A 22618-nucleotide genomic window follows, 5' to 3' on the forward strand; every position below is an offset into this window, starting at 1 on the left:
ATCTGCAGTTTTTACAAAATAAAACAAGCTACATTTCTGTCATTAATGCACCAACTATACGTATATTAAAGTTAGCTACTTCCTGTTGTAAATATTTCTGTTTGTTGTGTTTACTGTATTATTTTTTCATTTTAATGAAGGCACCTTCTAGTTTTTATTGGTGTATTAACCTGAAATTATTTAAGTAATACAACTAAAAATAATTTAAAAGTAGCTCAGTCAGGTTAAATCAGCTTTAGACGCAGCAGCGCCCCTGGTGGTTAAAACTTACAGCGCCGCAGATGGCAGGTTCTTATTTACTCATTTAGTTCAGTTTAGTGCATCAGGATGTTATGAATTAAATTAAATCTTAATCATCTTGAAGCACGTGACTGTGCAAAACTCGTAAGCCGTTCCTAATCCCTTTCATGCTTCAAAAGAGACTAATTTTCTTGTTGTGGTGACTGAAAATTCTCCAGGTTTTACGAAGATCTTTCACATTTTTTTGGGGGGGTCTGGTTCTTGAACCCTGTTATTTCCAGAGAAATGTTTTTTTGTTTAGTTAAGACCAAACTTTACCTTTAGCATGTGGATTTAAAATAAATAAATAAAAAAACACAACAAAAACTTCTAACTTTTTTGGATGAATCTATAAAAACTGCCAACTATAACAGGTTCTTTTTTGGGCTCCATGTTGAAACAGCTGTCTGTAAAAAGCACCCTTTTCAGTGTCTTCTTTAAAAATTATTTGAAAAAAATTGATCAAACAACATCTCTGCAGCCGTCTGTGAAACACAGTCATGGTCTGTGTCTTATGCATGCAATGTGTCTTAATGCATGAGGAGGATCTCAAACACACCCAGACAGAAAAAAACAACAAAATGGAGCACTATCCATCATGAACTGAGCTCCTTTAGAGGCTGGATCTGAACATGAGTGCAGGGGATCATCAGGGATGGATGGATGGATGGATGGATGGATGGATGGATGGATGGATGGATGGATGGATGGATGGATGGATGGATGGATGGGTAGATGGATGGTTTCCAAACTTTTCAGCTTCTGGCCCACAGAGTAAAAGCATACAAACTTTTCAGATATCACTTTTTTAAAATATATTTTAAAGTATTGAGCACTGGGCCAGTTTGAATCATGTTATATTTATATTTATTGCGTTTATTGTGTGTATTTATTGGCAAGAAAGCAGACTCATTTCACTGTAACCAAATCTACCTAATAGTATAAATAAAGTTGATTGATTAATTGATTGGTTGCCTTAACACTTATGATGCTGTTTGTGAATATTGTTCATCATTCTTTGTTACAATAAAAGTGAAAACATGCCACCAGCATTCATTTGGAGGATCCTGACTTTGTGTTTCATTTCCCACAATGAACCCCAACTTTGGGAACCCTTAGTAAGTTCTTGTTTTTTTATTGAAATAACTAAATCATATATAGCTATATTAAAGGTAGCGCACACTCTAAAATAAGAGATAAGAAGTTTACCCTGAAATATATCAAATGGTGCAGTTTGAAGGAGTTTACTCCAGTAGTTGTCCTTATGTTGGTGTGCCATTCTGGAATGTGGGTACGCACTGAATGTAAACAAAGCCCTTGGTGGAAGATTAAATTATGGGATTGGCCTACGCTACGCTGGCAGCAGTCTGCAGCGGTAAGCGAATATGAGGGGAACTGGACGAGTCTTGACATCTTATTTAAATCTCTAATAAATTAATTTTTTAACCATTCATTACTGTTGGATTGTTTTTGTTTCACCTGTCCAACACATTTAACTTTATTTTCTGCTGAATTTTTACCAATTCAACTTGATGCTGTATTTATCTCTGAATAGTCGTTTCTTTTCTTAAAAGATCCCTGTTTTCTGTTCTACACTGTGTATATTCCAGTTGTATATGTCCACACTCAACATATTTAAATAAAGTTTGTGTGCTGTGAGAATATGAAGGATGTTTTTTGTGAGTTTTGTGTTTTTCTGAAGGTCGTGTGTGTCAGGTAAACATGGACGTTTTTAATTTAAAGACACATTAACCATCCCTATGAGGAAACAAAGGCAGGGATTTTGTTTGTTACTTTAAAATTCATCATGACATTGCAATAATCCAAACTAAATCTGAAACACACACACACATAAACTACAATCCTGTAATAAAAACGTCATCCTGCCCCCCTCCCGCCCTCACGTAGGTTTTATTTTATTTTTTATATCATTTTTGTGCATCTCCAGGCTGCTTCGGTCTCCCCTCCACCGAGTCTCCGCAGCTCGCGGAGGGACGGACAGCTGCAGGCCGACAAGCAGCAGCTTCGCTCCGGGTCCAGCTCGCGCCGCAGCCGCTACGTCTCCAGCTCCACCTCCTCCTCCACCACCACCAGCAGCAGCACCACCTCCAGCTTCCGGACGGGACCCAAATGAACGAGCTGGTGCGGAGCCTGCCCTCGCCGACTCTCCCCGGGCTGCACCTGCCGTGTCCGGACGCCCACAAAGGCTGGCTCTTCAAATGGACGAACTACCTGAAGGGCTACCAGCGGCGGTGGTTCGTCCTCAGCAACGGCCTGCTGTCCTACTACAGGTACCGACCACCAACGGCCGAGGCGACCGTTAGGGGCTCCGGCCACCAGCGGCCCGGGGCGACCGTTAGGGGCTCCGGCCACCAACGGCCGAGGCGACCGTTAGGGGCTCCGGCCACCAGCGGCCCGGGGCGACCGTTAGGGGCTCCGGCCACCAGCTGCCGAGATCTGCCTTGATTAACCCCGCGTCTCCGTCAGTGGGACACCTACAGGGGCGATGGGACGGAGGGTGATATCAAACTTTTTGCTCTGTTTTTGTTTATTTATTTATATTTATTTATTTTTTGACCATTAAGGGAAGAGTCACCCCCTCAAACAGGGGCGATCCTAGAGTCTCTCCCGAGGGGTGCCCCCTGCCCCCCTTTAAGGCCTAAAAAACAAAATGCTTCCACCCCTTTAGAAACAAACAAGAATATTTTTGTTTCTAAAACACTCTGAATGGTGAGTTGACCTAATTGCTGTGTTTTTAGGGGATGGAATATATTAAATTAAAGTTAATTTATACTTATAACAAGATTTCTACATCATTAAATAATTGTTTGTGGGGGGTTAACGTGGCTCAGACTCATCAGTTTGTTTGTTTTTTGTAAAAGTTGGAAATATTCCTCGCCTTTGTTTACAACTATCAGTTACGGAAATTCCCGTTAGAAGTTAGAAGATCTCTGCACTTTTCCTTGATTTCCTCAATTTCTTCTCTCCCCAAAATGGCTCCTCTCCTGCCGACTCTCTCGCCCTCGCAGTGTTTTCAGTCCTGTCTCATTTCAAAAGCAGAAACTTCCTGTTTTTCTCTCTCAGCCAGTCGTCTCTGTTTCTAACTCTGTTCACATCAGGGGGTGGTGGTGTTATTTGGCCGAGGCTGTCGTCAGTGTGCGAATGTAAACAAGACGACTCGTAATTGTTGGCAACAAAAACACGACTCAGCTGATTTCGCTCATTTATTACAAATAATGTGGTAGACTTTTAGGAGTGAAGGATGCATATTTAGTGGTTATTTTATTGTAGATTATACACATATACAAAATATTCATATAAAAAGACGTCTCCTGACGGCAGTGATGGCTTTAAGGATGTCTGAGCAGCGATAAAATGTTGAAATCATCTGTAACAGAGACCAAATGTGTTTGCCTTTATCTCCATGATGTCTGTGTAGTTTAAACCTTCGATAACAAATCTGCTCGTGTCGTTTCCCCCTCAGGACCCAGGCGGAGATGGCGCACACGTGCCGCGGTACCATCCCCCTGGCCACGGCTCACATCGAGGTGGGCGACACCTGTCACTTCGTGTTAACCAGCGGCGGTCGAAGCTACCACCTGAAGGCCACGTCGGAAGGCGAGTGTCAGCGGTGGGTGTCGGCGCTGCAGCAGGCCAAGGCCAATGCCACGCTCCTGATGCACCACTCAGGTGAGCTTAGAACCCACAGAACCTCACCGGTACGTTGCAGCCAGGCTGCAGGGTTGATAACGTTGAATTTGACTTCACATGGAGCCTTTCGTGAATTGAAATTGATCTGGGCAGTTTATTCTTATTGTGACTGACCTGGAAAACATGCTTCAAAAGAACAGGGCGGGGTTTTCTTCCGAGAAAGGCTGAAGTGGAGCTAATTTTAGCCGCTGTAACCTGAATGCGAGCTGTGTGGAACAGGACCAAGTTCCCTAAAAGCATATTCTGTTTCTCTGTCATTTTAGATGTAATTCAAACAACAGACCACCAGGGGGCAGTGTTGCTCAGCATGTCTGTCCGAGCAAAGAGTAATTAAAGGCAAAAAGGAGAAAATTGTGACTAAATATGATATATTTATAATACGATATGAGTCATGTGCGCCCTGAAGTTTCAAACACTTGAATTTAAATGAAAAAAACATGTTCGCATCCTCCACCCCACCCTTCCTCCCTGTCTCCTTCAGTCTGATGGCAGTGAGAGCTGAATGAAACGACCTTCCTCCTGACTCCTCCTCTCGATCTGGTAGCAGGAGGCGTAAAAAGAAAAAAAAGAAAAAGGACAGAGAGAGAAAGAAACAGAGCAGTGTCAGTGGGTTTCACTGAACATATCTTCCACCACATGGAGAATAGGCAGGTACGGGTGCAGGCTTTTCTCTGAGTGTCACCTTGTAAGTAAGCTGCTTCTTTTTTTATTTTATTTTATTTTACACTTCAGCAGAGCAGGAATTAAGATGGATGCTTTATTTTTGCATGATTCCTCGCATCTTTTCTTTTTTTTGAGCGCCTGCAGTCGACCTGAAACGGTTTAGAGTTCGACAAGTTTGACTACCTGGTGGAAATCAGATTTGTTTTTAAAGCTGACAGAACCACGTCTGTTTTCAAACTCATTTGCAAATCCGAACACTGGGACTTTATTCGGGACTTGATCCAAGTCGTGTTATTTTTGAGATTATTGGGAGCACATGAAAGCGTAGGGATGTGGTCGTGAACACACAGGCTTGCACGTGCAGGATGCAGATCTGTGCTTTTTTTTTCTGTGTCATTCTGATCACCTTGAGAATTATAAGCTGTATCTGCCAGCAGGGATTGCCTCAGTGGCAGCTATTACATCTGAAATTGTAATCTGGATTACAGCTGAGCCCGTTTTGGAGCTCTCCGGAGTCCCTTTTTGCTTTATGATTCACATCTGAAGTTTGTGATCTGTGGGCTCCATCCGGACGGCTGTGAAAATCCGAGCTCAGGTGCTCGTTTTAAACGAGCGGAGACTAAACCCATGCGCGTTCTGGTGACGTGATTACAGATTACGCTGCACAGGCAGTTCGTTAGTTCCAGGATAAACTGACTGGCTGGAAGGGGGGATCAAAACGGCAGCAATTAGGTGGAGTTAGAAGACGCAGCGAGGCACCCGTCTCATTATATCTCTCACATTACAGCAGTTAGAGCTTCGTATCCTTGCATACAGGCTGCATAAATAGGTGTATTGTAGCTGGTTTATCCTCTGATTGCATAAACACACAGCAGTGTTAGAACGACTAAAAGCAGCTATAAAAATGCACCTCGCTGACAGCTTTCTGAAGACTTTAAAGGCTCGGTTTGTGGTGCTCCCCCTCCTCTGGTTTTTAACTCTGACTCGCTCTTCCCACACTAATGACGTTCCCTTCATCACCTGTGGGTGTGTGGTTTTTATTTTTTCTCTTTTTTTTAACAGTGAGTCATCTTTGGGTCTCTCAGACTCTCCAGTGTCCCGTGTAAAAGAGGAAAAAGCTCACCGCTGCACACCCGTATGCCTTGTCCCCGCGCTTGCATCGCGTTGGGTTTTGCAGCTTTGTGGCTTCGCCTGTCCATGTGAACATGTCGGGCGGCAGATGGCTGCAGGGCTAGAAATCTTTCCACCTTGAGCAGCAGAAATCTGCTAGATGTGAGTCATGAAATCATTTCAGAAGCCCGAAGGGTTTTTCAACCCTCTCGTTTTTAATCTTCTTCTCCGGAGACTTTCGTAATCCAATTATCCCTGATTGTTTTATTTATTTTTTTATTTATTCTTCTCTTTAATAGACTGTGGTAGTTTTTTTTTTTTGGCACTAATATTACTACACTGACCTAGATTCAGATGGCATCATTTTGAGTTGTGATGTTTCCTTCAGGAGAGATTGCTTCGACCTAGAAAAGTTTCATTATGTCGACTGGAGCTGCATGTGTTTTAGAGCTGGATTATTTATGGGGATTTATGTAACCAGATAAAAACAGGAGGATTGTTTTTATTATTACTGATGTCTTTTTTTGTGCTTTTTCTTTTCTGGTAAAAATCCTAAAATATTAACAGTTACTCCATTCAGAAAAGGTTTTTTTGTTGTTGTTGTTTTCTTATTTTCCACATTTCTAGACTTTTATTTACAACCCAAATTCCAAAAAGGTTGTGTAAAGTGTAAAATAAAACAAAATGCAGGGATTTGCAAATCTCATAAACTCAGCTTTTATTCACATTAAACATATTATTCTGCGTTGATGGAGCCTTTTCAGATGTGTAGGCACTCTATGTCCTGTACATTCGAGGCACTATTGTACCCCCATACCATCAAAGAGGCCTGATAACAGGCTGAGTGGACCCTCTCCTCTTTAGTATGGAGGACATAACCTTCATGGTTTTCAAAAAAGAAGATCACAGAATCCAGGATCGACTTTCAGCCTTTGAGCTCAGAGATTTGTCCAGATTCTTGAAACCTTTTGATGATGTCATGAACTGTAGATGTTGGGATATTCAAAGTCTTCTGTTCACAGACTGATGAACCTCTGCTCATCTTTACTTCTGAGACGTTCAGCCTCTGAAATGCTCTTTAGATGCACTCCTCTTACTGACCTCTTGTAAATTAACCCATTTCATTGCAAAAAGCTCCTTCAGCTGTTTCTGATCTGTATCAATTACTTTTTCAGCCTTTTGTTGCCCCCCATCCCAACTTTTGTTGAGATGTGTTGCTGCCAGAGAATTCAAAATTACCTTAATTTTTCCAGAAAATTTCTTAGTTTCAACATTTGACATGTTTACTGTGTTCTTTTGTGAATAAAATATGTATTTATAAGATTTGCAAATCAAATTTAGTGTTTTACAGTTTTTACACAAAATCCCAACTTTTTTCAGCATTGGGGCTGTGAGAAGAAAGGACAGTCACAGATTAAGACAGTTTTTAAGCTGTATGAATAAAACAGCATATTGTCTGTATTCTTTGTAATGTCTAATCAATCCAGCGTCCCTGAAACTCGCTGAAAAGCTTTGGGACTCTTAGCTCAGCTCATGCCAGCAGCGAGTAGAAAGAGAGACAGAGAGAGACGAGGGAAAGGGGTAATGCGTCATCCTTTTTTCTCCTTTTTTTCTAAAAATAGCCTTGCCTTCTGATTGCATAGGGCCTGCGTTTCCCGGGCAACGGTGTTCATTCACAGCTTTCAGATTTTGTAAATGAAGGGTTGCTGTCCAGGGTGTGAAGTGCTGTTGTCTTTCCCCATCCGCTCGCCTTTAACGCTCTCATCCCGTCCCGGGCCTAAATTTAGAACGTTTGAAATGTCTTCCTCAGTCCGCCAGATGAAATCTTGCTTCCCATCGCCACAGAGGCTGTTCAGACCCAACCTGTACTGATGGGATTTGTGGCGAGCTGTTAAGCTGACGCTTTTGTGTCTCTGTGTGAAGACGACTCAGGAGATGAAACCCCTGTGCCTCAGGAGGAGCGCGCCCTGACCCAAGGTGTGCTCAAGACCCTGGCCAACAAATTGGAGGACCTGGGCACCTGCAATGAGCTGATAGGGAAGCACGGCGCCGCCCTCCAGCGCTCCCTCAGTGACCTGGAAGACCTGCGAGGAGCCCCTGACAGCACAGACAAAGTGAAAGCCGTGAACGAGCGAGCCACTCTCTTCCGCATCACTTCTAATGCTATGATCAATGTGAGTCGAGCTTCAAGCTGCGGCCGCTGCGGCAACCGGTTGGCTTCAAACGTCTGTTTGGCGGCCTCTCACGTGCGCTGTGCTCACGTCGCAGGCTTGTCGCGACTTTCTGGACGTGGCAGAATCGCACAGCCGGCGGTGGCAGAAGACGCTGCACTATGAGAGAGAACAGCGCCACCATCTGGAGGAGACCATCGAGCAGCTAGCCAAGCAGCACAACAGCCTGGAGCGAGCCTGGAGGGAGAATCCCGCCTCATACGCAGGTGAGGCTTCGCTTGCTCTCCGTCGCCAAGACAACTCGGACACTTGTGATGTGAAACACACACAAAAAAATGTAGTCTGGATTGAAAGAATGTGGCCCTCTTCTGGCTGCTAGTAGAGATGCACGTCTATAAGAAAAACATCCCAGTCTCCATGGATGATTAAAATAGGCAGAAATTCTTTTTTAATTCCGCTCTGTTTGGTACAGCTTCTCGTAGTTTTCGACTTCTTTTCAAAGCACATCACATTATCCTTTAACCGTCACAAGTTTGACTTTGAAACACCTTTTTTTATCCACCTTTGAATTCACACACTTTGAACACAGATGAATTATTAAGCTGCTGTTTTCTTAAACAATGAAAGGTTGGAGCTTAAAGTAGGCCTAACTGAAAATAAAACCAAGTTTATCTTCTACTTTTGCATTTATTTTGCTCTGCCTAAAGGTCTTCCTTTTTTGGGACCGTGTTTCACCTCATAGTTTCTAGTAAGTTATCTCTGTGTTTCGTTTGATTTCCGCAGGGATGTCTTTGATTGCTATCGTCCTCGCAACGCAACAGTAGCGCTGGCACAGAGAAGTGAAGCTATCATTAACAAAACCCAACAAAAATGTGAGCCAGAATCCCTGAAACATCACAGCACGACACAGCTCACTGGGTTGCATAAAAGAGGATAAAATCAGCCGTTATGGCAGGTTATTATAATAAAATTAATATACACAGATAATTAAAGCCCTAATTGCTGCACATCAGTTATAGAAGCAACAAAAGAGATGATTTCTGTGGTAGTTACTGGCACTTTTTAGTCTTTTTTAACTGTTTTATGTTAGCAGAAAGTAAATTAAAAATCAAACATCAATGAACAAATAGGCGCACAAAATGACTACAGCAGCATCACATGTGAAAAATGACAGGAATCAAGCTGGAACGACTGCTAGTTTCAGTTTGAATAGCCCTTTTCTTCGTTCCTAGACAACTTTCTCCTCGTAAAGATTGAAGCCCCCTTAGCGGTTGTGTCCCATGTCTGTTGCCGTAGGTGTGGAGCGGACTCAGGAGGGGGATACGAGTGACGAGAATGAAGAAGCAGAGTTCTTCGACGCCGTGGAGGACTCGCCTTCATTCATAACCGTAACTGCCACTGAACACAGGTGACGAGCACCGCATTCATCAATGGGCGGATGGAATTTCTGCAAATATCGTTTTGAATCGTCTCTGAAACACGTCGCTGTTTTTCAGGCGCTCGGGGAGTAATCAGAGTATGATGAGCGGAGGAGTTCCTAATGACTGGACTCACAATGAGAATGTAAGATGAAAAAGTACTCTTATATAAAAAAGAAATAAACTTTACTCCAGGGGTGGCCAATCCTGGTCCTCTAGGGCCACCATCCTGCATGTTTTCCTTGTTTCCCTGCTCCAACACACCTGATTCAGTGGTTAAATCACCTCTTCATGTTCTGCAGAAGCCTGTTAATCACCCATTGATTCAAATCAGGTGTGCTGGAGCAGAGAAACAAGTAAAACATGCAGGATGGTGGCCCTCAAGGACCAGGATTGGAGACTCCTGGTTTACTCGGACATGCCATACACATACATGTCTGTTATCAAATGTTTGCACTTTCTTTTTGGGATTTGCAGGACACCACGGGCACAAACCAGACGCAGCTGCGACGAACGAGGCGCAGTCGTATTCCCGACAAACCAAACTACTCCCTTAACCTGTGGAGCATCATGAAGAACTGCATCGGCAAAGACCTGTCCAAGATACCCATGCCTGTAAATAAAACCCTACTAAATTTAAATCATTTCTTTTTTTTTAAAGCATGTTTAGTAAATAGGTATGCTAAATGCTTTCTCCCAGGTAAACTTTAACGAGCCGCTGTCGATGCTGCAACGCCTGACGGAGGATCTGGAGTACAGCGAGCTGCTGGACCGGGCGGCTCGCTGCGGCTCGTCTCTGGAGCAGATGTGCCTCGTGGCTGCCTTCTCCGTCTCCTCCTACTCCACCACAGTCCATCGAACCGCCAAGCCCTTCAACCCTCTGCTGGGGGAGACCTACGAGCTGGACCGGCTGGACGAGTATGGCTATCGGTCCATCTCTGAGCAGGCGAGAGGAAAAAAACAAAACAAAACAAAACATATCCATCTTTTTAATTCTGCTTCCCTGCTCATCTTGTTTACACACATCGAGCTAAACCATTTCATTAGTGCACGGTTTGTGCCATTCCCCCTCAGGTCAGCCACCATCCACCAGCTGCCGCCCACCACGTGACGTCGCAGCGAGGATGGACTCTGTGGCAGCACATCACCATCGATAGCAAGTTTCGTGGAAAATATATTTCAGTCATGCCATTAGGTAAGGAATATTTAGTGATATATGTCACCGAAAGCCAGGCAGAATTCAGAAATACAGCTAAATATTAGGATGAGTGGCGTTCACGCATGTTCCTCTCCTCTACAGGTAACATCCACCTGCAGTTCCACTCAAGCGGAAACCATTACGTGTGGAGCAAAGTCACGTCGACTGTGCACAACATTATTGTGGGGAAACTTTGGATCGATCAGGTCTGTTTTTCCTGCATCTAATTTCTGAGTTTAAGGAGTTCAAACCGACAAAAAAAAAGGGTTTGTAGAATTGACAGAAATAAAACTGAAACAAAAACTCCTTTGTGTTGATATATTGAGGGAAAGTAATCTTATTGTTCTGCTAACCGGCCTCTTGTCTGACGCTGTTAACAGTCTGGAGACATCGACATTGTAAACACAACTACAAAGGACACCTGCCACCTCAAATTCTCCCCCTACAGCTACTTCTCCAGAGAAGTCCCACGCAAAGTAAGTTGTACCTTTACATGTAGTTTCAGCTTCGTGTCGGTCAGCTCTGAATACAGCAGTCAGAGTGTGGATGTAATGGATGTGGTTTTTTTCTTTATTGTCTCCAGGTGACGGGAGTAGTGGAGGACAAGGAAGGCGCGGCACACTACATCCTGTCAGGAACCTGGGACGACAAAATGGAAAGCGCAAAAATAGTGGAAAGCAGCCAGGGATGCGGAGGCTCTGAGGGCAAACAAAAGACAGTTTATCAGACGCTTCAGCCCAAACTGCTGTGGAAGAAATACCCTCTTCCGTATGTTTAGGTTCATCACCACAACGTCCTAAAGGCCGAATGCGACGGCGTGCAGCGTTCTGTCATCTGCCTGTTTTCTGTCGCAGGGATAATGCGGAGAACATGCACTTCTTCTCCTCCCTGGCGCTGACCTTGAACGAGCCCGAAGAGGGCGTCGCGCCCACCGACAGCCGCCTGCGGCCGGACCAGAGGCTGATGGAGGTGGGTCTTTGGGACGAAGCGAACAACGAGAAGCAGCGGCTGGAGGACCGCCAGAGGCTCGAAAGGAAACGAAGGGAGGCCCAAGCCAACCAGGCCCTGGAGGAGGGTGAGTACCTGGACCGCAGCGATCATGGTGAGGACTTGTTCTGTTTCTACATGTCTGCACAAACATCATAAGATTTGCTTTATAGCTTTCGACTCATTAAAGATGAGGACATGGCTGGAACAAGTAAACAGCTACAATATATAGTTTTAAAAGTGTGTAACTCTTCGTCATCAGGTCAGGACATTGAGGGTTATCTGCCTGCGTGGTTTGAGAGGAGAACGGACGAAACAACCGGAGAGAGCATCTACGTCTACAGAGGCGGCTACTGGGAGGCCAAAGAGAGACAAGACTGGAGCCAGTGTCCTGAGATCTTCTAGGAGCCCGATAGTTGCATGTGTGAGCTTTAGACGTGCATGTGTGAGAGGCCGAGGCGTACTTCTTCACACCCAGACTTTCAAGCACAAAATCTCCTGCCTCCAATTACCCGGACCCACCTCGCTTCATCTCAGTTACAGCTGTGGTTCCAGGATGCATGGCTTCAGCCGGTGTGTGTGCTTTAACACTGCGGAAAAAACTCATTTAAAGACGTGGATAAATTTGTCGGTACCCCTTTCGGTAAAGAAAAACAAACCCACAAAGGTCAGTGAGACAACTTGAAACTGACTCAGTATCTGCTTTTGAGTTCTGGTTATTTTAGGAAACAAATGAAACTGGCCTTCACAGAAAAAGATGGCACCTCAACTTAATGTTTTGTTGCACAACCTTTTGAGGCAATCAGTGGAATCGGCTAATTTGACTCCTGCACCCGGCTGTCTCAGCTCCAGCTGTCTCAGGTCCAGACTGCACGTTTCAGCTCCTTCCACAGAGGTTTAATCAAATTTAGATCAGACCTCAGAGAAGGCAGTTCGTAGCCATTCCTGGGTGATTTTAGCTGTGTGTTTTGGGTCATTATCCTGTTGGAAGAGCCCATGACCTGCAACTGAGACCAAGCTTTCTGACTTGGCCTCACATTTCACTCCAGGATGCCTTGATAGTCTTGAGATTTTATTGTACCCTGTGCAGATTCAAGACAGCACATAACTGAGCCTCCTCCATTGTGAACATTGTGGGTTTTTTCTTTGTTTAACGAAAGGTTACAAACACATTTATCCACATCCGAACCTGAGCATTTCAAGCCCTGTGTGCTTGTGCGAGTGACTGAAATCTGGTTTATTATTTTCTTTGTGTCAAAACCCACCTTACTGAGTGTGTGTGAGTTAACCTGAGAACATGACATGCACCGGATGTCTGCTACAACCCCGGAAAGTCTTGTTTTCCTTGAAGTTGGAATAAGCGCCTGTTTGTCACTCGGCTCAGACAAAAACACCAGTTTTTGGAAGAACTGGACAAATCTGCCTTCTGTGCTTTAAGGTCCTCTCAGCAGTTCTTCGTTTGCTTTTCTTTTCCCATTTCTTTGTCTTCACACACAAAGGGGATCCTTCCTGACTGATAGATCATAAAACGAAGCAGACAACTAACCAACAACATGAAGCTAAAACCAGGCGGTTGCTTATTCTCTCATGTTTTAAATTGTATTTCTGCTCTTGTTAAAGGTGACAATATGAGACCTCCAGACGTTTCCCGAACTTGGAGGAGGTACAGTGTTATTTATTTCTAACAGAGACTCTTTTTTTTCCTCACAAATCTACACATAATCCTCCACAAATACAATCAAAAAATGTGTTTTAAAGATTGAAACAATCAGTTTTAGCATTCTCCGCTCTACGCTCTGGTTTATTCTACTTCTATCAGCGATTCTTGAGAAGATCACATCTGTTGATAGTAAGGTCTCACAGCTGAGGAAACCCAAACTACATGGTTTGTCCATCTCATTACACGGAAAAGCAGCTGTGATTCTGGTAAAAAGGGTTGATCCTGAGGACTTTTATCGTGGAGCAGAAACAGAGGGAACATGGTAGGAACTTTGACGGGTGACTATCAAACCAACAGAAGCCAAGAAGCCAGTAGGAGGCAGAAGTGTAAACATCTGCATGAAGGATGAGGGAAAACAAATCAAAGTCCAGCCATCGTCTGGAGCATCTCTAGAGAGAAACCTGGCCGACACCGCTCATCTAATTTGGTTGAATTTTTCTGCCATGAAGAGAGCAGAAACAAGTAAGGAACGCGTTTTCACGGCTTTTCGTAGCGTCCTGAGAATGGAGGGAAGCTAGTAATGCCAAATGTTTTTTTACCAAGAACTAAAAGAAAGTCTAAATCTGAGTCAAACTAACGTTCACTTCTTAGTAACTGGGCTTTATTATCATTTTCTGAACTTGATTCTGTTGAGTTGCGTCGTAACTGGTCTGAACCGTAGGTTTTTCTGGATGTGACTTTTGTTACTAACCGAAAAAAAAAAAAACCGTCTTTGTGGAGAACTGTGTGTAGAATCTCGAGGAAAAATCAACAAAATACGTTTCCAAATGATCTTGAGCTAAGTAGAAAAGCGGGCAACTTGAAAGCTTCCCATTTACCCTTAAAATACTTTGAGTCTCAACCACAAGACTTCTTTCTATGTGTAAATTTGCCCGTGGACTTTCCTCAGCACAGGATTAAACTGGTGCTTTCAGTAATTTCAGCCTTAATTACATCATGTAACAAAGCAGCTTGACCCTAGTGAGTTTTACAAGAAAACAAACAGTTTTTATAGAGATTATCGTCTGAAAGCCATTTGCCTTTCTTCTTTTTCTTTTTTTTAATTTCGAGGCTCTTTAGCAACAAACTTTTGTCATTTACAGACAAATGCTACTAGCAGGAAAAAACAACCCCGATCTGCAGAAAAAAAAAAAAAAAAAGATTTCCATTCAAACAGTTTTGTTGCTCCATTAACACTGTATGTCAGCAATAATACAAGATAAAACCACATTAAGAGAAATACGGCATTCAGAGAAGCGTTTTAAGCGGCCTGTTGTTGTGTTTTAGTAACTGTGTTTCTTTAGATGAGGAGTAGATATGTGACGAAACGTGAAGTGCCAGAAATCTGTTCTGTCCCCAATCATCTATAACCAGTAATTACCCGTTTATTTATACCTTACTGAGTATTATAACAGGGCACGATGCACACGTATGGCTGACTGCCGGCTTGTTTTGTGCCTGTAAATAGCAGCAATACAATAGAAATAGAAGCACATAGATTCCAACCCCTGTAATGAAGTATTGTTTGGCGTATCTTGAATATTCATACTCAAACCTCCGCTTATTCTCTAAATGTGGTAGCGAACGAAACGAGACGCTGTCGGACTGAAGCACAAAGTTGGTGTTCGCCGTGCGGCAGGTTTCCATGGCAACATATACAGCAGCTATGCATGGTTTTTAAAGTGCCGTAGTGAGAAGCCTCTTCACTTAGCTAACTGTTTGTGAATTATCAATAAAATGATGTGAATTCACCTTCTGTGCCCCAATGACCTCAGAGGCTTTGCATATTTCAGATCAAATAAAAGCATAACATTGATGCTGGGCTGGTGTTCACTGTCACACCCTCGTTTCGGTCTTTTAACCCACGACGGACGGGGAGTAAACTCACGACGCAGCGAGGGGATCCTGACATGACAACACACAAAAGATATTCATATTATAAGAAAATATTGTTTCTCTTTACCTTCTTTATTTTTTCCCCATCGCTTTAAGATTAAATAAACATTCAGTAAACTATTTTTTTTCTTCTTTTTGCCTCATTAACCCTGATTTTAACACATATAACACGACAAATTTCATGATGTATGGATCTTATGAAAACTTTACGCATTAATCTTATTAAAACTGCTTCTAAAAAGAATTCTAAACCTAATTTTGCACTTTAATTGTCTTTTTTCCATTTATTAATATGTTGCAAATGGATAAGGTTGCCAGTTTAGGTAATGGTGACATTTTTTCTTATAATATTAAAATTGAAGATGTGTATTTTTATTCAAACTGAAAACAACAATAGTAATCTGATTTTTTAGAAATAAACTACAGACCATGAAGAAAACAGACCATCAGTAGCTCCGCTCTTTAATTAATTTACTGAAAGTATGAGCTGAACACCATAAAGTTTTAAATTAAAAGCGAGTTATTGTCTGATGAACAATAACTTGAGTTATCTCGAGTTGGTTGCAAGTTCATAAACTAGAGTTCAATCAGTCTGATTATGAAGTTCTCTGTTGCTTTTTCCACGTCAAAAACAAAGATTACAGAAAAATTCTAAATTTATTTTCTTGGCTTCAAAGTTGGTTTACTGTCATGAGAGGTCTGCACTAAACACGCTCGTTTATTTTATTTTTTTAAAGCAAAAGCAGCAGAAACTTGATTTGTCACAGACTGGAGGGCCAGATAAAATGTCAACAAGGGCCAGATCTGGCCCGAGGGCCTTGACTTTGACACATGTGATTGTGGGGTTCAGATGTATGAACACATGAATTAAACCAGGAATATGAACACATGAATTAAACCAGGAATAAGCAGTCTAATGGAGAGTTTTGGTAACCGCAGTAATAATCTGGGATTTGAAGTCTCTTTTGGCAGCGCTTTAAAACCACAGGGCAGGTTAAAGAGTGGAACTGCCCTTTAAATAAACGGCCCAGTGACGCCATCGTGGCTGTGACCGACCGACGGAGGTTTTAAGGATGCTGACGGTGCTCCGGGCACAAGGTAAAAAAAAAGCAAACAAATTCGGAGCTTCTTGTTCCGGTGAAACGTCGCAAGATGTGACGGTGACGCGCGACGAGCCGGGCGCTGAGCGGCTCCGTGACCGTTAGCTAGCACAACCGTTAGCTAGCTTAGCTCACCGCGGTGCTTAGCTACAGGGGAAGGCGCACCAGCCGGTGAAGTAAGTGACTATTTAAAGCTAGCAGGAGGGTAGAAGTGGGTTTTTGTTGTTGTTGTTGTGTGTGATACGGCGCCGTCTGAGATCATCGGCTTCAAAGCCCCGTTATTTGTGAGTGAAGTCGCTCTTAAATAAGTTTAATCACATGCAGGTTAAAGTGTCTCATTTCAATAACGATTTCACAGTCCCGCTGCTGTTTTTTGGTGCATCACGAGCTTTCGTCACCGGGTCCGCCCCATTTAACGCCGGCGCGCACACGGGCTACCCCGCTCAGATCCAGTAGCAATAACCTCCCCACAAGAATATGTTAATAATTCTAAAATATATATATATATATATATCGCTGTGTAGTCTGGCAGAGCGTCCCTATTGTGAACTGAAGCATGCTGAAGCTGGCAAACGTTTTTTTTTGTTTTTTTTTTCCATTTTAACAGAAACTCCTCGCCGCCCGTCGTCGCTTTTGAACCGCTCGCGTGCCGGTGAGAAGAAAAGGAGCGGACATCTAAACAACCAATCCGCATGTCTCCGCATTAGAGAAGGGACGCGCTGTTCTCCTCCAGCCCGGCCCGTTCTCCTCCCTCCTTTCATCCCCGCTGGAGCAAATGTCATTTTCCACACACACACACACTCACACCGAGGAAGTTACACAAGCGGGCCGGCATGCAAAACAGAAGCAGGTGTTGACGGGCGGCGCTACAGAATGCGTCTCTGCCAGGCGACAAAACACACCGGTCGCCGCCGTGTCGCGGGTTATTCTGCGGCTCTCAACTTTCCCCGTCCGGGAGCGCGCACGACTCGGGGATGAGAGGAGCGGACTCAGCGTGTGCTTGCCTCGTTACAGAGAGGACCATGCCACGAACATGATCAGCGCCGATGGCTTCTCAAAATGCGAGCGGCACCGGAGGAGGCCACCTGCGGAGATGCTCCACCTGCTGTCGGCTGTCGTTGTGTGGCTGGTGACCGGCACCACCATCTCCAGCCTCAACAAATGGATCTTCGCAGTGTACAACTTCAGGTACCCTCTGCTGCTGTCAGCGCTGCACATGCTCACAGCCATAGTGGTGGACTATGGGCTGATCAAGCTGAGGGTGATCCGCCACAGAGGGCCAGCTGAGCAGGACCTGACCCCCAGCGCCAAGTGCAAGGTGTTCCTCCTGAGTCTGACCTTCTGCGCCAGCATCGCCTTCGGGAACGTGGGCCTGAACTACGTCCAGCTGTCGTTCGCGCAGATGATCTACACCACCACCCCGCTCTTCACCCTGGCCATCTCCGCCCTGATCCTGGGCAAGCAGCATCACATCCTCAAGTACACGGCCATGATGCCCATCTGCCTGGGCGCGTCCTTCAGCATCATGGGGGAGGTCCAGTTCGATCAGACGGGCTGCTTCTTCGTGTTCGCCGCCACCATGCTGAGGGGTGTCAAGTCCATCCAGCAGAGTGAGTAGTACAGGGTCGACCTGATCTCCCCCCCTCAGCTTTGGTCATTGGAAAAGTATTTTAGAGAGCACAACACGGTCCTGGCTGGGAGGTTTCGCAACTGGGTGATTTACTCCACAGTCCAGAGAGTCACCCTGTCATTAAGGAGGAAGAGCACAGCAGTGTTGTTTTTTTCTTTCTGGTTGCTTGGGGAACAAAACATAAACACGTCTGAGTGAGCGGAGCTGACCTCATGAGTCTGTTTATGTCAAATCCTCACATCTGAGTCCTCACGTTCATGACCCAATACAGTTTTTTTTTTTAATCTGTTTTGGTGTTTTGAGAGATCAGCACAGGGTTCACTCAGAGAGAGCACGCTCTAACGTTGTCTTTAAAGTTTCGACAGAAGCTCTTCGTCCCAAAGAAACATTCTGGTTTGGCACCAGTAGATGAATGTATTTTAGACTGATCCGAGCGAGCCTTTCAAACTTGTCCTCATTGTCCTTTGCACCAGATAATGTCATCTCTAATGCCTTTACACGCTCTAACTTGGTAGTTTGTCAGGGAAGGATCAACAATACAGTGATGTACAGAGGCCCTGTCTTTAGTTGGTTACATAACACAGAGGCAGATGTTTATTTTGCTGACGAGAATCCAACGTTACATACGCGGTGGTTCCTGGTTCTCAAAGGGACGAAGAGCTACATAAACAGACTGTGACCGGTCGTTACTTTAAACGTCTCAGTGACACACGGCTGTAGGAACAAACCTGCTTCCTTCATCACGTAAGGTTAAATAAGTGCGCTGGAAAGAACATTCAAGTCCGGCAGACTTGTGTAAACAAGATGCAGCGAATCACGACTAAAACCTCACATCTCGTGTTTCAGGGAGCTATATTTTACCCTCCCACTTGTTTGTGCTTCCGCGCTTTCTTCTCTGACTCACGCTGGGCGTGAAGTCAACCTTTCCACAAACGGGTGTGTGAAACGTTGGCCAAGAGCAGGTAGGAAGCGCATATTTCTTTTAATGGCACCCAGGAGGAGGCTGACACAGGCACGAGGCACAAACTTTCCAAAGAAGAAGAGCTTTGCATAACGTCCTGCCATATTCCCGCTACCAAACTACCTGCTGTCGCCGTCTGAGCGGCAGACGCTCTGAATGCTCCTGTTGTTTTGGCTCCAAATGACCAGTGGGCAGCTACAAACGTCACATAAACGGTACAATAACACGCGTGAAATTGAAAACACAGCTGCCTTTTTATGGTCGGAAAGGCCCAGAAATGTAGTATTTGGTTCCAGTTCCAGAAAAACCCCACAACTTCTGATGCCAACAATGTAATTAAATGAATATGTCATAAAAACTGTATTATCACTATTAAAATAGCTAATATGGGCAATGTAAGTTATATTTTGACAAACGGGAGCAGCTCTGATAACATTAGAGGCAAAATTCAGTTGAGTTTCCCTAAAACCCCTGCAAACAATAACTGTAACATTTCAGGATGTGAGCATGTAATTAAATAAAGACGAGTTTAAGCAGCTGTTTCTGTGCACAGGTGAGGTAAATCAGAAGTTCAGTGTTTCTAATATCTTGCGTCTGTTTCTTTTCAGGCATTTTGCTTCAGGAGGAGAAGATCAACTCTGTGTTCCTGCTCTACCTGATGTCCATCCCCAGCTTCCTCATCCTGATGGTGGCCGCCCTGGCCTTGGAAAACTGGGCCCTGCTGGAGTCGCCGCTGCACTACGACCGTCACCTGTGGGTCTTCATCCTGCTCAGCTGCCTGGGCTCGGTCATGTACAACCTGGCCAGCTGCTGCGTCATCACGCTCACCTCGGCCGTCACCCTGCACGTCCTCGGCAACCTGAACGTGGTGGGGAACCTGCTGCTGTCGCAGCTGCTCTTCGGCGGCGAGCTGTCGGCCCTCAGCTGCGCCGGCGCGGTGCTGACGCTGTCGGGCATGCTCATTTATCAGAACTCGGAGTTCATCGTCAGCTGCCTGGACGCGCGGAGGGCTAAACCCGAGGGCTCCGGACGTTTGGAGTGCCACGGTGCGGCCGGAGAGGATCCGATTAGAGAAAAAACACGCCGTCAGCAGACTTTCGATGGGAAACAGGAAGACAAAATGGATTAAGATGAAATTATGAAGACTAGATTAAAAAACTAAAGACACTGGGTACACTGTAAGTTCTGTTCCCCCACACTGTGCTGATGGAAAGACCAATCATTTTCTTCCTCTCTGCGCCGACTCATTAGTCCTCTGATCGCACCGAGCTGCAGTCTGCACAGAGAAAAGGATGCCTTCGTGTTCCACGTTCGCCGTTAATAACAGCGTTTCAGCTATAAAGCTCTCCTGTCGACCCTACAGCAGGATATGCATGCATGAGCACACCGACCTGTCCGATACCCGACCCGGCGGGGTATTTCCTCCGTCACTCACACTGTTCCACTGTGAAGGCTCTGAGCCGCGTTTCGGGCAGCTTCTGCGGCGGCGTTAAAGTGGCAGGTCAGATTTTTACGGTGGGGGTTCTGCAGGAAATGTTGTCAGCATCTTACCTGACGTAGATGGCTCTTTTACCAGCAGGTGACACAATTGCAGCTTCACGAACCTTTACGTCGCCACCGATTTTTGTGCTGCACGGCTGCTTTGGGAGAATTAAATGATTATTCACGAGTGCAAACAACACTTTTCAGCACAGCCTGGGACTCCTCCAGCAGGAGCATCCTAAAGTTTCTGCCATTTTAACCATGCAATGCAAAAACGGCAGTGATGTAAAGATTTCAGCCGAGTAATTAGGTCCGAAGTGGAGTCGAATGATGACAACACGAAGCGTCTTTCGCCGCAGCTGCCAAAGAAACCACGATGTTCCCAAACCGTAGACCTCTAATGACGGCGAGCTCCGGTCGGCCTGTGTTCGCTGTGCTCGCTGCGCGGCGGAACGTCAGCGTTCTGCACGTGGACGGGTTTGAAACAGGGCGGACTAAACACTCGTACCGGAACATTTCGGTATGAGTACACGTGTATACATTTCATATAATATGAAATGTTCCGAACCTTTTCACAGAACCCCGCTCCAGAAGATCTGAACTATCCCTTTAAGACTGGTTGAGGCTTAGAAAGCACTTTGCCCTGAATTTGAAAGGGCGTTATTTGTATTAAGAAGGTATATTTCTGATACTGTTACCTGAACGTCCCGTCGTGAGGGGCTGGGTTTTATGGCAGCTTCTTTTTCTCTTTTTTTTAGTTTTATTTTAAGCGTGAAGCATGAAACTAACGTCAGACTAAAACTTTGCTTTTTCACTCAAATTCTGATCAGCTGTGTGAACGTTTCAACGAGACGCCTCTCCTCCTCCACAGAAGCACATTTGAAATAAAAGCCGCCGAAGCTGAACGCTTCCTCGCGGTTTCTCACCGAAGGCCTAGATTTCGTTCTTGCACCGACCTGAAAAGACGGCGCCCCCGTGGACCTAATCCAATTAACTTCCATATCTTATGACAGCGCGCTGCTCGTCTCGCGGCGCGGTTTTAATAATTAGTGTCACGGGTTCTCTAAGGAGCGTCACTCGACTTTGGGCCCTTTTTCTTCCCCGTGGAGGAGATGAAGAAGAAGGCCGAGGCATCTTTTTTCCTTTGGTGCCAAAGTCATTTTTAAAGCGTTAGAAAAGTTTTTGCCCTTTTTTTTTCTTTCGTAACAAAACTGACATTTATGTGTAAAAGAATATTTATTTTTGAAAGGTTTTAAAGGCTGTAGTATTCGGGGGGGCTCATTTAGCAAACGTATAAATTAAAGCAACATAAATCTTCTCCGCTTCGACAGAAACGATTCCTGCTGCCGCTCCTGGAAGCATCTTTATTTATATCTCTTACATGCCCTCCAGCATCTTTACTTTGCCAAATGTTTGCTTTTTTTTGTGACCACACACTTACAGTTTTAGCTCTGAAACAACAGATTTGTGTTGTTTTTTTTTTTATTTAAATCCTGCTGTATTTTTATTTTAATCAAAAAAATGTCATTTTCCTTCATAAAGGTGCTGTTTATAAAAATCTCAGTTCACTAAATTTACTGATAATGAATATATCTAATGACATTTTATCTTACTAAATTCTAAATCAGCTGAAAACGGGCTCTAATTTCAACAAAATGTGTAAAAACGTTACCCCTTCTTTGACACTGAAGACCTTTTAAGTTCTTTAATTTAGTGTTTATTCAATGGTCATTTTCAGCTCTTTAACACAAACTGATGATTGCATTTGACTCTTCAGTGGCGTATCTGATCTGTTTACATATCAGGAAAAAGAAGCGATTTAACTTATTTGTCATATTATCGATTATCGATCGATGCACTTTCTTTAACCTCCCTGATCACCGACTGGCTGCGTGCTCCCGTGAATAACAGATATTATTTATTAATCGCTTTGCACTGATGCCACTTTCAGGCGCTCACGGCTTCTTTGCGTGTCCTGGTTTTGGTTGTTTGCGATGCTTGTTGGATTGTAAATAGTTGTTTTTATTACATTTGTGTCTTTTCTAGTCATGTTTGACTGGTTTGAAACTGTTGTGGTTCGAGAATGAAACGATCGCCTCATGCCTTAGTTGGACTTCCTGCAGATGAGAAAAGAGTGAATTATTGGACGGGAATGAGAAAATAAAACAAACCCAAGCACCTCATCACGTACCTGAAGCTTTTCTTTACGCGGCACTTACGATAAATGAGCAAAAACTTGCGGTACAAAAAGCTGACATTTTTTTTCAAAAGATTATTTTATGTCAAAATTGTGAAAAGTCCCCAGAAACTGGT

General features: G+C 44.3%; 2 protein-coding genes and 1 long non-coding RNA gene across 5 annotated transcripts; 2 read left to right on the forward strand and 1 right to left on the reverse strand.

Annotated features, from left to right (window-relative positions):
• Window positions 1-2202: 2202 nt before the first annotated feature.
• osbp2 (oxysterol binding protein 2) lies at window positions 2203-13994 on the forward strand. 2 transcript variants are annotated; one of them, XM_017410711.3, is made up of 14 exons: window positions 2203-2570; window positions 3764-3969; window positions 7687-7937; window positions 8032-8200; window positions 9231-9342; window positions 9431-9497; window positions 9830-9967; window positions 10053-10298; window positions 10427-10547; window positions 10653-10756; window positions 10931-11026; window positions 11134-11318; window positions 11405-11625; window positions 11800-13994. In XM_017410711.3, the coding sequence occupies exons 1-14, from the start codon at window positions 2410-2412 to the stop codon at window positions 11940-11942; spliced, it is 2220 nt and encodes a 739-aa protein (XP_017266200.1). In that variant the 5' UTR covers window positions 2203-2409; the 3' UTR covers window positions 11943-13994. The 2 variants fall into 2 exon arrangements, with proteins under 2 accessions (XP_017266200.1, XP_017266199.1); XM_017410710.3 differs by having other exon boundaries at window positions 2204-2570; window positions 11405-11652.
• LOC119617696 lies at window positions 6018-17709 on the reverse strand. The gene is made up of 2 exons (XR_005234063.1): window positions 17571-17709; window positions 6018-10290 (listed from the first exon to the last, which is right to left on the reverse strand). It is a non-coding gene; the product is annotated as an uncharacterized LOC119617696 (long non-coding RNA).
• On the forward strand, window positions 16153-22488 carry slc35e4 (solute carrier family 35 member E4). Of its 2 annotated transcripts, none has more exons than XM_017410738.3 (3): window positions 16153-16230; window positions 17247-17842; window positions 19432-22488. In XM_017410738.3, exons 2-3 carry the CDS (start codon window positions 17266-17268, stop codon window positions 19950-19952), a joined length of 1098 nt encoding a protein of 365 aa, XP_017266227.1. In that variant the 5' UTR covers window positions 16153-16230; window positions 17247-17265; the 3' UTR covers window positions 19953-22488. The 2 variants fall into 2 exon arrangements, with proteins under 2 accessions (XP_017266227.1, XP_017266226.1); XM_017410737.3 differs by having other exon boundaries at window positions 16169-16230; window positions 16840-17842.
• The last annotated feature ends 130 nt before the right edge of the window (window positions 22489-22618 follow it).

Source organism: Kryptolebias marmoratus, linkage group LG14, assembly GCF_001649575.2.
Source record: "Kryptolebias marmoratus isolate JLee-2015 linkage group LG14, ASM164957v2, whole genome shotgun sequence".
Lineage (NCBI taxonomy): Eukaryota > Metazoa > Chordata > Actinopteri > Cyprinodontiformes > Rivulidae > Kryptolebias > Kryptolebias marmoratus.